The following is a 15,463-nucleotide window of genomic DNA, read 5'->3' as shown; positions in this document are numbered from 1 at the left end:
TTGGGTCCATAACCTGCATTTATGCCTCAAACCAACAGCCATTTCACTTTAAATGAGCTGTAATAAATCCAAATGACAGGACCAATCTTGTTTTATGTTTGTTTACAACGTCTTAAGACAATACATTATCTCAAGACCCCATTTAACAAAGAAGGAGGGTCTTTCATATAAAATGTGCCGTCTCAACCAATAAAATTCGCGGCTGATGTAACGGGCATGGAGAACTGGCCAATCACAAACACAATAACAAACCCATCCATGTCTATCCCAGTGTCCAAGCGACTAGCCAATCGGGCTTCGAGCTCACCAAACTGACGTACGTCTCCACCAATGGGAGGCCAGATCTAAAAGTAATCGGTCCTGCCTTCGCGGAGAATGCCAGAGATACTCGGTAATGGCGACAGGTTTGGTAAGTAAAAAAGTTGTTGAAATATTACCATGAAATGAAACAGTAATGTCAATGAACTTTATTTTGCGTGACTATTTTAAACGGGGACGGTTGTGGCCGTTGGGAGCAAAAAGACTGTCATTCATTTTTTCGATCGCAAATGACAACTTTATACTTGATGGGTTTTTTTTTCCCTCCGTGACGTTTGTTGTTTTGCTTGTGGTTTAGTAATTCTCAACCTCATCTTAGTGACAATAGTTAAACATAACCAGTCGTGTTTTTTTATCAAAGCCAAGAAGAAAACAGGGTCTCCATTCATTACACTGGGGGGAAAGGAAGGACTTGATGTACCATGTCTCAACTTGTTGACATTCTTTTGTTTACAGCTCCCACCATTGACATTTGAGTTCAGTTTTAAGCATTTATTTTCAGTAATTCTGCGTGGATCAAAAGTCTCACCGCTGGATGGTCTGTATAAGATGTGTTTTTATTAAATACCGCAGTCGTTGATTCATTTTTGGCGATTTTTTCAAACAAAGACCTTCATATCGTTGCTACAGCCGTATTGAAGTTATTGTTCCCGTATTCAGTTATAAAAAAAAAACATTATTCGTGCTAAAATATCAATTATAAACCAAAACATCTATGCGATTCCGTCCGTTTTGTTCACGAAAGCAGAAAAATCTTATTTTCTTCCTGTGTGAAAAACTGAAACCGAGCAAAATAGCCTCAAATGAAGCTTTCCGCTCATAAACACGGACAATCTTCGATTGAATCGAACGGGGAGATTTCAATCTATGAATCTCAAAAGTCATTGTGAATTTTCTAGCGCAGTCTATCGCTGTTATTGATCCCCCGTTGTTACGCAGTTATGAATGAATGAGCTGCGCTGCGCATGCGCGAAGTCCCTGAAAGTTTATAAACAAGCCTTGCGTGCAATGCGGGTCACGTGACTGCGCTTTACAGAAACGGACGCAGTGTTAGCAAAAACAAAACGCGTAATTTAACACGCCAAAATGAATGACTCAAAGCCTTTTAAAATCTTTCATTTTATATACGTGTGCTCAACGTGATCAAGCAGTGGCCAAGAACATATTGCACAATACCCCACGAAAAGGCTGTGTTTGTTTCTGTGTTTTGCTTCATTCATTCTTTCATTCATTCATTCATTCATTCACCCATTTCGTTCATTCATTCATTCATTCATTTAAAAGAAAAGTCTACATAATGCAAAAACAAACCCAAAGTAAAAGCAAATGCAAGTATGTTGGTCTGGAAATTACCTACCCATTTTTCTTTCACTTTAACACTCTATGGTAAGCATTATGTTCTAACCATGAAATATTTTTTCAAATAAGTTTTTAATTGCATGAAATAGCTTCAATCATATACATCCAAACGGAAAATGGTAAAAAAAAAATATATATATATATTTTAGAAATTGATAGATTTATATACTTGGAACTCATCCAAACCAAAAATAAGTCGATCCCTTTCATTCCCAATCATTTGGCTTACTCATCCTCACTATCATCACATGGAAGAGCTAACCCTGCACTCTTCCTATTGCCCTTTCCGTAAACTATTACTGTATTCATTTTCTGAAATGAAGAAATCAATTTGTTATTTATACATAAATACAACTATACTAAATTAAAAACTTCAAATAAATAAATAACTGCAATCATATTGTTGATGCTACTATATATAAAAAATCCCAATGGGGAAATACATTACTGGAATTCCATAGTGGTATTATTGTGATATTTTCTCAATTTACAGACAAAGTGGATTTGTGATTTACTAATATACTTATCAAATATGCTAAAAAAATCCCCCTTGAGAAGAGATGTTTAGAAATTAGTTTAATAGAGCATTTTCTGAGCACTTCGTCTTCCGTGTGAGGGTGACAATGGGAACGAAGGACATTCAAATGTCACGTGACTTAAAAACAGCACATCATTGGCTACCTTAAGCCTGCCCTTTTAATTGCCATAGTGCAATATATTGTATTTCTTTCTGAATAGCAAGGAAATTTGTAGAAATTAATTGTTAAACACCATACCATAGAGGGTTAAACACACTTGTCTTGTATTTGCAGCCTTCACAGCTGACATGGTATAATATGGTGTGGGAAGTGAAAACTCAGTCAGTCCCCCAGAGAGTCCAGCAAGTCCAGTCACAGAGCTCAGGAATGGACGAGGCCTTCGACCTGCTCAAGTGTAATGAGCGTCTGCCCTCCTCACCCGGCTGCCCTTCTAACGAGAGCCACATGGAGTTCGGTAATAAGCTTTACCGCTCATATTTTAGTCTAAAAAATGTAAAAAAATATTCCGATTACTTGTAAATGACAGTGTGTGTCTCTGCAGATGACCTGCCTGAGCTGCAGGAGGTGCAGGATGATCAGTCGACCCCTGGCGTGTTCCAGGTGGCCCCGGGTGTGTCGCATCACGAGGAGGAGCCCGGCGAAGCGTGGAGTTCCAGCGTTTCACACACAAACTGGCTAACCGAGCTGGCCAACATCGCCACGAGCCCTCAAAGCCCCCTGCTCCAGAACGCCCCACACAACCGGTCAGGAAATCCTGGAATATATACAATTCATGTAAATCGTGCAGCTCAGGCTATACTGATGATGGCACATTATCATTGCAGGTCTTCTCCTGTCCACATCTTCTCCAGCAGTAGCAGTTTACATTCCTACGCTCGACCCCCTCTGTCTTCCAGCAGCGCCCCCAGTCCCGCCCGCAGCCACATGAGAGAGCGCCGGCGCACCAGGGTACGGCCACGGGCCTTTCCAAACACAAACACTCATAATCAGGTTTAATGCCAAAGTTATGTGCGGATATCAAGGTCCAGATTGCCGCTCTTGCCAATGGTTAGTGAACCCGGCAAATTTACTGGCCATGAAACTTATTTATATTATTTAAATTAAATTATATATATATTGACATTAACACCAGCCAAAAGCTGTATCAATACTGAGATATCAGAAACTATTCTGCAGGAGACACGATACCTGCTCTCTCTCTCTCTCTCTCCGACAAACAAGTGACACACAAACCCTCCTCTCCTCACTCACTCGTTTAATTTGCTCGGGATTAATATTGTTGGTGTAACAGGGCTTGAATTTCGGCGTGGGATTGTGCGTATTCAGCATAATTTGACTCATTCCCGCGATTTTGTTCTCACACCCAAAGTGTATATGAGACCATGGACCGCAAAAACAGACACATGGGTCAATTTTTTTGAAATTGAGATTTTTACATAATCTGAAATCTGAATAAATAAGCTTTCCATTGATGTATGGTTTGTTAGGATAGGACAATATTTGGCCCGAGATACAACTATTAGAAAATCTGGAATTTGAGGGTGCAAAAAAATCAAATAAAACAGTATAATGGGTCCGTATGTCAGGTCTTAAAGTGATAAACCTGCTGCCAAATTTTGAGATAATATTAAAAATATATAAATGGAAGTTTTCCCCCATGGAATCGATATCAAAATTGTGGCCAGTGAAAATGCTGAGTGGCTAGTAACTTTGGAAAACCACTTTCCAGTGTTTGGTGAGCAAAAAAGTCAATGTCAAGCCCTGTATAAATTATAGCGGTCAATGTTAACTGGTCAGTGCATGTGATTCATTAAAAATCATGAACGCGTTAAAATAATTTAACGCAAATAAATGACTGAAATTGTTCACATTTATATGTTATAATTATTTGATCTTAGAAGTCGGGAGTTCATCACACTGAGCACCTGAAACCCTGGTAGGCGGAAATGTCTATTCTGACGCTTTAACCGGATTTCGCTTCTCTGTTTGCAAGATCAGATCATTTTAAGCCGGTAAACTCTGGGAAAATTTTAGGTCCATTGATCTAGTAAGCGAATGCATTCAAACAATCAGTCCAAAACAGCGCTAATGTAAAGAAAACCAGGCTTATGACATAAGAGATAGCAGAGAGAATAGAGCCTCACGTTGCGTTTTCAGTGAATTATTCATTCCCAGTGTGTGTTTCGCTTTAAAACACGAGGTCTGTGATTGTTTCTGAAGAGCACAAGCCCTTACACATCACGCTTGTGTGAAATACAGACTGAAGGGAATGTTAACGGCCAGATGATATGCAAACTACATTTCTTGGCTAGATAAAGCAACATCTCACTAGTAAAGTTTCGATGGAAGAGTATTACAATCAAGGTAAAGATGATTGCGGTGACGTAGAGGAGTCGTACGGTAATAAAGATGCGCAAACAAGCATTGTATGTTCACTCTCGACGCAGTGTATTTACGGACAGACACATTTCACTACATTCATTATGTTTTCACACACATTCAGGATAATGTTTTGATTTGTCGTGTATGTTGCTGTGTTTAGTAATTCTGAATGGATCTGTGATAGTAGGTAAATGCAGTCTGGTTTAGGGTTTTTTAATTTTTTGGGGCATCTCCATGTTCGGTATCACAACTTGACTTGTGTAAAATGTAAACAAGCTCTTTGATGTTGCACTGTACACATACTATATACTGTGAATTCTGAAAAGTTTTTTTCTGTAATGTTTTTTTTTTTGGTGTGCATAAATGTATGAATTATAAGGACTCCTTATATCATTTGGTGTCCTTTTTTTTTTAGTCTCCAAGTGTCGTTTGTGAGAATCACCATTTAGTCTGATGGTTTCCTTTGCTGGATATAGCAAATGATGACAAAATGAATGTGATAAACTAGATAAATGGTGTAAGTTTAATTTCACAATATGTTTGCGATAAATTGCACACTTTTTGTGCTATTAATTGCAAACTCATTGTGACATTAAGCATACACCATTTATGTCAAATTTTTAAATTGTAATCCATTGACAGCCCTAATGTAAATATATAATACATATATATATCACAAATAAATGTTGTGATGTTAGTTCCATCAATTAAGCATACACCATTTATGTCAAATTTTTTAATTGTAATCCATTGACAGCCCTAATGTAAATATATAATACATATATATATCACAAATAAATGTTGTGATGTTAGTTCCATCAAGAGGATCATACATTTTTTGGCCCAGATCTTGTACTGACAAGAAATGAAAAGCTACAAACGCCATTAAATTAGGGTTAGAAGAACTGATGCCAAACATATAACATAATAATCACTGTAATAATGATCCAATCATACACTCTTATGCATTTGCCTGTTTAAAGCCAGACTGTGACTTTTTTGCCAAAGAGCGGCTGGCCGTTAAAGAGTAAATCGGATCTAGTATAGACTTCTGAGGCTGTTTTCTGTGCATTTTACAGGCCAGCAGTGAGTCGGAGTCTGGCATTTTCTGTATGTCGTCTCTGTCTGATGATGACGACCTGGGATGGTCCCATTCCTGGCCCTCCACTGCCTGGCATTGTTTCCTGAAAGGTAAAGACACACACAGATAAGGTGCTCCTAAAAGCTGGGAACAGAATAGCAGCCAATATTGCAATGGCATCAATGAGTGACTTGGGGAAATGTGGTGAACAGCACCTTCTGCTGTTACAAATGCAGAGCAACAGGAGTGAAAGAGGGAAACAGGCGTGTCTCTGGGTCACAGGAGGGACAAGAAGTCCTCAGAACAAATTCTAGTCAACACACCCTCTTCCTAGAACATGTTTGCTTGTACTTGAATGTAATTTTATTTGAACAAAAGTGTGATTGTGAGTATCTCACCAAACTTTTGTCACTGTGCTACCCCATCTTTTTCCTCTAGGAACACGTTTACGCTTCCACAAAGGTCCGAATGTGGAGTGGCAGGAGGCAGAGGATGTGATGGAGTCGGATGAAGATTCTGATGACGAGGGAGAAACACAGTCCAACCCGATGAAGGTAATCGTGTACACATGAGCCCTGCAATTATTCATCAAGTTACTTCGAAGTATGCTTTGAAAAATCCTATTGCCAAAATAATATAAGTTTATTTGTCTGGCAGAATTATGGCTCTGATGGTCTAAAGCTGGTGATCTTTGAGGAGAGTGTGTCTTTCGGCCAGTCTGTCCTGAAGTTAACCTTTGACCCTGGTTCCCCTGAAGCAGGGCCTCTGACTGCTGAGTGCAGATTGGACCATCCATTTTTTGTGAAAAATAAAGGTAAATGCTGAAGCCTTTTTCTGCGCAGTATCGTTGTGATCAATGGATTATTCTAACTGTGTGTGTGTGTGTATGTGTGTGTGTGTGTGTGTGTGTTAGGGTGGTCTTCTTTCTATCCGAGCCTTACCGTTGTACAGCACGGCATTCCCTGCTATGACATGCAGGTCGGAGACTTGTGTCTGCCGCCAGGACACCGTGACGCCATCAACTGCGACGACTCTGTCGTTTTTGACACTTTTAGGAGGTACCAGCGTTGTTATTGTGAACTAATCTTCCTTAATTGAAATAAAGCTGCAATAAAATATTAGATCAAAATAATACAAATATTTAATGAAGATTTTTATTTTTTTAAATGTTGCCTTGGCAACTAACTGAAATAAAATTACTAAGCACTAAACTAAAAACTGAAATAAAAATAAATTAAAGCTAAATAGAAATAAAAACATACATTTGAATATACATATATGTTGCTTGCATATGTTTTTGTTTTCCTGCATTGTGTTATAATGAGCATGCTGCATTTAATTTATCATTATTATTATTACTGTTATTTGGTTTGATTTTTGATTTTTGTTTATGGCTTGTGTGCAACACACTGGTTGTTTTGGATTGATGTCTACATTGTTAAAATATCAATAAAAATAAATAAATGAAAAACTATTAAAAATGACAAAAGTTAAACTTAAAATAAAAACTGAAAATATAATATTAAAAGCTAATTGAAAATATGAATGAATATTATAATAGTAATTTAAAAAAATTCAACAAATGAAACCTTGGTGTAAATTGCCTCCGATATTCATTCTTTTTTCATATTAATGTTAAGATTTTTTTGCATTGTGGTAATGACGAATTAAAATATGATTTAAGAAAAATATATTTGTCTTATTGAATGTGATATATGACCTAATTTGATACTTTTTTGCAACTAGTACCTCATTTAATTGAGTTAGTTTTAGTTTAGATTTCCTAGATGTATCTTATTATTTTAAAATAATAATAATAACATAGATACATCATTTCTGACATAAGAACTTATATAGAGCTATATTATATAGATATATTATAGAGCTTAAACTTGACACGTTAAACATCTTTTTGGGGGAAAAAAGTAAAGAAAAAAATTAATAGAGAAAAAGAAGTAAAAATCAAACAACAATAACACAACCATCAACGATAACTGGTACATGAGGTCTTGCTTTGTGGTATTGTGGTACAGTTCTAAAAGTATATTAATTATTAGTTTTTTGTATGTAACAATCCCATTTCCTCCAGTACTTTTCCCCTTTGTCCTTCTGTAACCGAAGGGACTGGGTGATTTTTTCCATGGACATTTAACATGTTTTCTCACCCCACAGTTATGACTTCACTCCTCTCGACTCTTCTGCCGTGTATGTTCTGAGCAGTATGGCACGCCAGCGTCGGGCTTCCCAGTCCAGCGGGGGCGCTGTGAGTCCCGACTGTGAGGCCCTCGGCTCCTCCCACCACTCCACCAGCAGCAAATCACAGCGCAGCCACGCCTCAGGGAGCTCTGGAGCCACACCCACAAAGTGCAAGCGGCCAATGAATGCCTTCATGCTTTTTGCCAAGAAGTACAGGGTGGAATACACACAGATGTATCCCGGCAAAGACAACAGGTGTGTTGATGTGCAAACAAACACATGTTTGCGTTAGCTCTGTTCCAGAACCTAGTGAGCTGATACTGGCTCCGATATAATTGATAACTCATTAAAGTTAATCATTCTTCTTGGGAAGTTTCATATTCTTAAAGCTAAAGTAATGTCTATAACACCCTCCTTTAATTTTTTCTGTAAAGATCTTAAAATATTCTATTATTGAATTCAATCACTAGAAATAATGTGTATAAAAACATCTCTTATATTAAAAAAAAATAATTTGTAGAATTTAATGATTTACTCTGTACAATGTAAGTTAATCTGTTAAATGTTTTCCCCAATATCTGTTTGGCTTATGTTTAATGTTAAATGTCATTGTAAGCTTTTATGAAAGTTGAATAATAATTAAAAAATATATAGTAAGGCAGACATAACCTAGTGCGCTGTCTTGATGTCTGTCTCCTACATAGGCAGCATCCATACTAAAATAGGACAAAATAATACATTTTCGTAGAATAAGAAAAAAAAAAACTTGTAAAATGAGGATAAATGAGGCATTACAGATGTTTCTGTGTCTAATTTACTCAGAGCCATCAGCGTGATTCTGGGCGATAAATGGAAGAAGATGAAAAACGAGGAAAGGAGGCTGTACACCATGGAAGCCAAAGCTCTGGCCGAGGAGCAGAAACGTCTCAACCCTGACTGCTGGAAACGCAAGAGAACAAACTCGGTTAGCATTTTTGAATTAGCATGATTAGCGTTGATATCGTGAATCTGTTTTTTAAGGATAAAATTTGACTTACCTTGATTTTGTCGTCATTTTCATTGGCTCTTAGGTCATTAAGAATTTGAAATTGATCGTTAAATCATATTCCTCTCCATTTCGCTAGGGCTCTCAGCAGAACTAGCCTGAGGATCGTCACCAAAACACGAACTGGACTGCAGGAGACGGACACCGATACACATTCTCTCAACAGAATGATAAACCGCAACTGTGATGCTTCACGCACTTGCTTTAGGGAAAAAAACAAACAAATCAAATTCGCTAATTACAACGAAACGTCTTCGCGAGAAGAATTGCAAAAGAAGAAATACATTTTAAAAAATATATGAACGAAAGGCAAATCATGATATAATTATTTGCGATATAAATTTTTTTTTTAATCTAGTCAACTAACAGTGCTTGTGTATTTTTCTTATCCTTTCAAAAATGACGAAAATGCCTTACTTTTCCAAAGCAAGACAACGCTCAGTTCTTCTATCAGGTAATTTCGTATTTCTAGGCTTGAAAGGTGCAACCCTGTGGTGCTATTTTACTGAGGCCGAAGGAGCGATATATATATATACAAATAATGTCTATTTTTCAATGTAAAAAGGGGAAATTTAGATCTTAGCTTGTTTTTTTCAGCTGTTCATATTAATTATATTTGTATAACTCAACTTATTGCACAGACTCATATGTATTGCAAACAGACGAATGCTGTTGAACTTCGTATTCGTCGACGTGCTGGAAAATGGTTGAATTTGATATGACACCAGTCCAGCCTAGGCCATAATCAGTGTGTGTGTCTGCGTAACTGTGTGCAGGTGTGTGTGTGTGTGTGTATGAGAGTCTATCCATAATGGCCATATTGAACATGGATAGAGTCCCACACGCAAGCAAGCAAGTACAACGACACACATGTTGTCACATACAGCACTTCAGGGCCATGCCTTCACTGTAAGTGTTCTTGTTTTTGCACTTTATATTCAAATATAACCTTATACAACCAATAAATGTATACAAGCTGAAATGATGTGTAAAAAAATATATATATCTTGATAAGATGTATCCTTTGACACAATCATGGCCAAACTGAGCAACTGAGTGTTGTGTTTTGTGTTTGCCATTGGATTGCATTACAAATACATTTATGTTAATATTGTACAGGTCAACGTTCCCATCCATTTCTTGCACAAACTATTCTTGTATCATATTATAAATAAAATTTTAAACTCGCTACCCTACACATGTGCACCATTTCTTTTGTGTCTCCTGACATGAAAAAATCAATAAAAAAACAACATAAACAATGTGACTAATGTGATTTTATACTGACGTTTGTACAAACAAGCGAATTACGTTGGTACGCAACTTCCCGCCAAATCCGTCCCGACAGCGCTAAAATATAAATCATTTATAAAGGTTTATCAAATCGCATTTAGGTAAGGACAGTTTTTTTCATACTCTCATAATAACTGTTTTATTATTAAAAATAAAAAAAGTTACATAGCGTAATTATATCAAAAAATACAAGCTGTATATTTCTGTTTTATTTTAAAGTTAAACCCTTGCCAATAAACTTCGATTATAAACGCATTACGATTTTGAAATCAATCATATTCTGTGGTAAATTTGAGAATGTTGGCTTGGTTTCAAACAGCACTGTGTCAGTAATTAATAGACAAAGTTTGTAAAACCTGTTTTAACCGTCCGACCAGTGATTTGCATTTTAAGGAGTATAGCCGTACTCATCTCCGTGGTGACGGTGTCCCTGGAGACTCTCCAGACATCAAAACAAATCTTCATTAAAACAGCCTTAATGAAGTCTGTGTTAACACACACCCCAGTGTATCAGAAGATCTGTGGATCAATCTTCCCATTCAGCGTATTTGCTTTGAAGTTTCAATTGAATCTTTCCTGTCCTCACCAAACATCAAAACTCAAGTAATTGAGTTGCACGGCCAGAAATCAGGAGCGTCACCATCCAATGTAACCTTTTGTTGAACCTTCATATGTGGCTTCTTATCTTATTTTATCTGACGTTACAGGTCTGATATTGTCCAATAAATCTCATTAACTAAATTGCAGACAGATATTATGAGTTATTCGTGTACACCCACCAGGGGGCGCACAAACACAATACATGCTACACATGAAGCACGTGCTCATCAGCTTTGTGCTTCTAAAATAATATAATTATTAAAGCTAAACATTAATACAGGCTTACTGTACTGTAGAACTGAAATATGGATTTTAACTGCCTTAAGATAAACGAATAAATAAATAAAATAAAATAAAAGACTATGGCTAAATATCAGTAGCACACAATGACACTTTTATCATTAAGAGACAGCAACCCATTTGGGAGAAATATGTAAAAGAAACTAGATTTCCAACATTAGCCCAGCTTTCCACATGTTTCTTTCAAAGACAGCTCTCCTTGTGAACAATTCATGTCTTTCAAAGTCAGAAAACACTTAAATGTGCTCATGAAATTTAAATGAATGTGCCTGAACTGTATGCCTTAAAAGCATTTAAACAGGACAAAAATACATTCTAACAGAATCAAAGGATATATATTTTCATATATACCAAGATTTTAATATTTTCAGTGCTGCTTGCCCATGCAAAACTAATGTGATGGTGTTTCTAAGTCACCATAAAGACCTTCAAAGTAGGTCTAGGATTTTCTCAGCCACTTTATCATCCACCAGGCTAATAAATCAGATCATATATTTAGGAATGGACGTTGGGACGGCGTGGGAGATGCACTGGAGTATCTTCATCTATTTGCAGTGTGCCTGTGTTTGCTCTCTGAGCTCTGAGTGTTGACCTACTGCGACAGCGAGCTGAAACACCACGGCACGGCCTTGTGCTCCACGTTCCTGAAACCCCTCCAAATCACACACACACACACACACACTGCAGCATGTGTCCGCGGCCCCACTTTCGGCTGGCAGCTCTGGGACCTCGCTGTGATAGTGACAGCTCATGTTTATGCATGATGTGGAGCTCCCCAGCAGAATTGATGAAGTCATGCGAGCCCGTGACGTGTGTGTCCTCTCGTCAAGGTCTGCGAGCAGGCGCGAATAAAGCCGAGAATGAAGAGCCACATTAAAGAAGACAGTTCAAATCAGCAGCTGTCAGCGCAATGTCACCGTGCAAACAATAACAAACTCGTCTGAGAGCTGATGTGGTTAGCGATGAAACCGAAACAGCCAGAACTGATCAAAATATCAATATAACACAATAATGATTGTGTGCGCGACTATAGCCTAGACAGGTTATTTACATTTTCTGGAGGATTCACTAAAAATAAATATGAAAAATGTCCCTTTAAAAAAAAAAATAATAATAATTCACCTGCAGGTTTTTTTTACCAACAAGTCATAATAATGAGATAAAAAGCTGAAATTATGATATTCTAAGTCATAATTATAAGATAATTGTATTTTTGACATACATTTTTTTGACATTTTTATCTAATAATTTAGACTTTTATGTCATATTGTGGACTTTTTTCACAATTATGACTTAGTATGTAAATTATGGCTTCATATCTTATAATTTTCTCTTTATCTCACTTAATCTCAATTTTGCGCTGACGGTTAATTATCATAAAAAACATCTCTTACAGTGTAAGCCTATTTTTTACTTTCAATTGTATATAATAAAAAGAAAATTATAATGAACTAGCCCCATATGATTTCTGATAATATAATTAATATAATATAAAAAACAATTATTGTGGCTATATCAAATTATGATTAGATGAAACACCCACGATCAGACGATTAACAATAATCGTGACACGCCTACTCATAATTAAGACTTAGTATCCCATTTTCAACATTTATCTCATAATTTAATATGATTCATATGGTTATTCATTACTTAATACGTCACAAGTTTTGATTTCATAATGACTAAGCATCTCAATTCCGACACGCTTAAGTATTAGGACTTTGTTTAGATCACTAACAGAAATGATATTCATTAAAGTCGGCATGAAACAGAAGTTGTGATGGTCTTTTCTTCCCTAATGTGACGTATATCCGAGTGAAACTGCTTCTCAAACAAGAACAAATGTAGGGCGGGGTTTGATTATATATGTGGAGAATTGATTGGATGGTAGTGGTTTGCTATTGGTGGATCTCATGTGAGTGACAGGTTGCTCCGCCCTCGTTATTTGTTATTTGTTAAAGTTATGATGACTTTAAACTAGTAGTAGTTTGCATGTCTAAGGCCTTTCAGTTCACACTGACTTCAGGCAGTCCCCCATTATGAATCTGAGAGGAGCAATTTGCAGAACAAATGACTAACAAAATGAACGTTTAAAGATGAAGTGTGTGTGTGTGTGTGTGTGTGTGTGTGTGTGTGTGTGTGTGTGAGAGAGAGAGAGAGATGTCTGTGGGTGCGGCTGGCTAATCAGAGCCTGCATCTGCACACAGACTTCTTCATTAGAAGTAATTACACCACTATAATGGGAAGCGAACGAGTATGAGAGCGAGAGAAAGATCAAACGAAATCGATGCGTTCCGCTTAACAATGACAAACACTACTGGAGTTAGTGTTCATGTTTACTGTACGAATAAGCTGCTGTTTAGTGGAAAACGGCCAGTTATTGTGAGTCTCGTGTAGATGAGCGTTTACTAGCGGCCTAAAGTCTCTCCCCGATAGCAGATTATTCTGTCCAAGAACCAACAGGAAGGGATAGTTTGACAGACATGTAAACCAATCACAGTTTGTTTTGGTTTTGCATACCATTTATGGGTGGTTTATCAGAATTAGATAATCCAGCAATAAAAAAAAAAACAGAAAACAGAGAAAAAATTAGCAAACAACAAAGCTGAACAAACAGGTTTTGAGAGAAGTCTCTTCTGTTCACCAAGACTGCAATTATTTGATGAAAAATACAGTAAAATCAGTAATATTGTGAAATATTATTACAATTTAAAATAACTGTTTTCTATGTCAATATATTTAAAAATCGAATTTATTCCTGTGATCAAAGCTGTATTTTCTGCATCATTACTCCAGTCTTCAGTGTCACATGACCCTTCAGAAATCACTCTGATATGATTTATTAAAATTATAAAATATATTCAATAAAATATATTCAAATTAAATATTATAAATATATAAAAATATAATAAAATATTAAAATAGAAAACATTTTTTTATTTGTAATAATATATCAAAATAATATTACTGTTTTTACTGTATTTAAATAGTATGTCTATGTATCTCTCTCTCTCTTTTTATATATATATATATACACACCGTATTGATTGTTAATGCATTTTTGTTCATTATATTAATATTGCATTAAATTTCCTTCAGAAATGAAATGTATTATTTAGTATTTTAACATTTGGCCTGTGTTGCAGATCGAATCCTCTGATGGGACGTTTGCACATCTCGTGTCGCCCTCATCTCAGAGTCAAACCACAAGACCCGGCGATGTTGAAATGCTTGAACAGGGTAAGAAGCCGCTGTCAGAGATAACAGAAAGAGAGAGAGAAAGGTTAGGGAGAACAGAACGGATAAAGACTGACTCCCTCTGACGGGCTGACAAGAGGAGATAAAGAATTGTTCACGGTTTTCATTCTTCTTTCCTTCTCTTCAGAAGCTCTCTCTTTATGCAACACTCTCTCTATCTCTCTTTCTCTTTCTCTCCGTCCCGGTCTAATAGGGTGACGTGTCGAGCAGCTGAAAAAGACACCCTGAAGACATCTGAACTATAGCTCTAAATCCATTCAATATTTTAATCAAATGAATTACATGATATGCTAATTCATTATTCAAATGAATCACAAATTATCTATCACATATTCCCAACATAACCCAATAAAATTCCCAGGATTGGAAACCCTGCTCCTTGACGATCAAACATTCAAAAAACCCTCTGGCCAAGATCTCACATTATATTCAGTTAAATATAAATTATATAATTACTCATTTAAATGTAATTTCCTAAGGTACATAAATCCAGCGGATGATGTTGCAGTGTTTTTCACCTGCAGAAAATTCATAAACGAGCATGCTAATTAAGACGTGACCTACATTGGCAAAACAAGATCAGCCACAAACACTCATTTCCTGGTGGAAATGGCCAAGATGATGCTCTGATACCGCAGCGATGTGATTACATTATCAATGACACTAATGCCGAGACAAGCGCACGAGAAAGAGGAAATGCCTGAGTGAACAGTGACTTTTGTTCATTTTATGAAGTTTATATGCATGACATAACTAGTGCCATAGCGAATTTATTGAAACGATTACAAACAAACACAGAAGTCGCATTCATTACCCATTAATTAACTGCTGGCGAATATGGCAAGCAGAATTGCCATATAAAACTATGGTTTGACTATCCATAAATATATTTTAGATAGTTACAATTGTATTTCATCGAGTCATAAAATAATTTGGGTAGTCAGAATGATAATTGGAGATGATTGCACTAATAAGAAATTCATTTTCGAGACATTTTTATTAGTCTAAATGCTATTTAAGATATAGCTGTAATTCATTGATGTGTCATTCGTTTGGGAATGAAGGCTAGCACAAATAAATCCACAGCAT

General features: G+C 36.6%; 1 protein-coding gene across 1 annotated transcript; it reads left to right on the top strand.

Annotated features, from left to right (window-relative positions):
* Positions 1-366: 366 nt before the first annotated feature.
* hbp1 (HMG-box transcription factor 1) lies at positions 367-10,958 on the top strand. Its single transcript, XM_081356453.1, has 11 exons — positions 367-409; positions 2,490-2,670; positions 2,758-2,959; positions 3,041-3,164; positions 5,678-5,789; positions 6,118-6,233; positions 6,337-6,493; positions 6,593-6,737; positions 7,852-8,130; positions 8,698-8,839; positions 9,000-10,958. The coding sequence occupies exons 1-11, from the start codon at positions 395-397 to the stop codon at positions 9,015-9,017; spliced, it is 1,491 nt and encodes a 496-aa protein (XP_081212579.1). The 5' UTR covers positions 367-394; the 3' UTR covers positions 9,018-10,958.
* The last annotated feature ends 4,505 nt before the right edge of the window (positions 10,959-15,463 follow it).

The sequence above is a fragment of the Scardinius erythrophthalmus genome (assembly GCF_964197995.2).
Source record: "Scardinius erythrophthalmus genome assembly, chromosome: 24".
Taxonomy (NCBI): domain Eukaryota; kingdom Metazoa; phylum Chordata; class Actinopteri; order Cypriniformes; family Leuciscidae; genus Scardinius; species Scardinius erythrophthalmus.
This window is presented reverse-complemented; position numbering and strand designations above follow the sequence as displayed.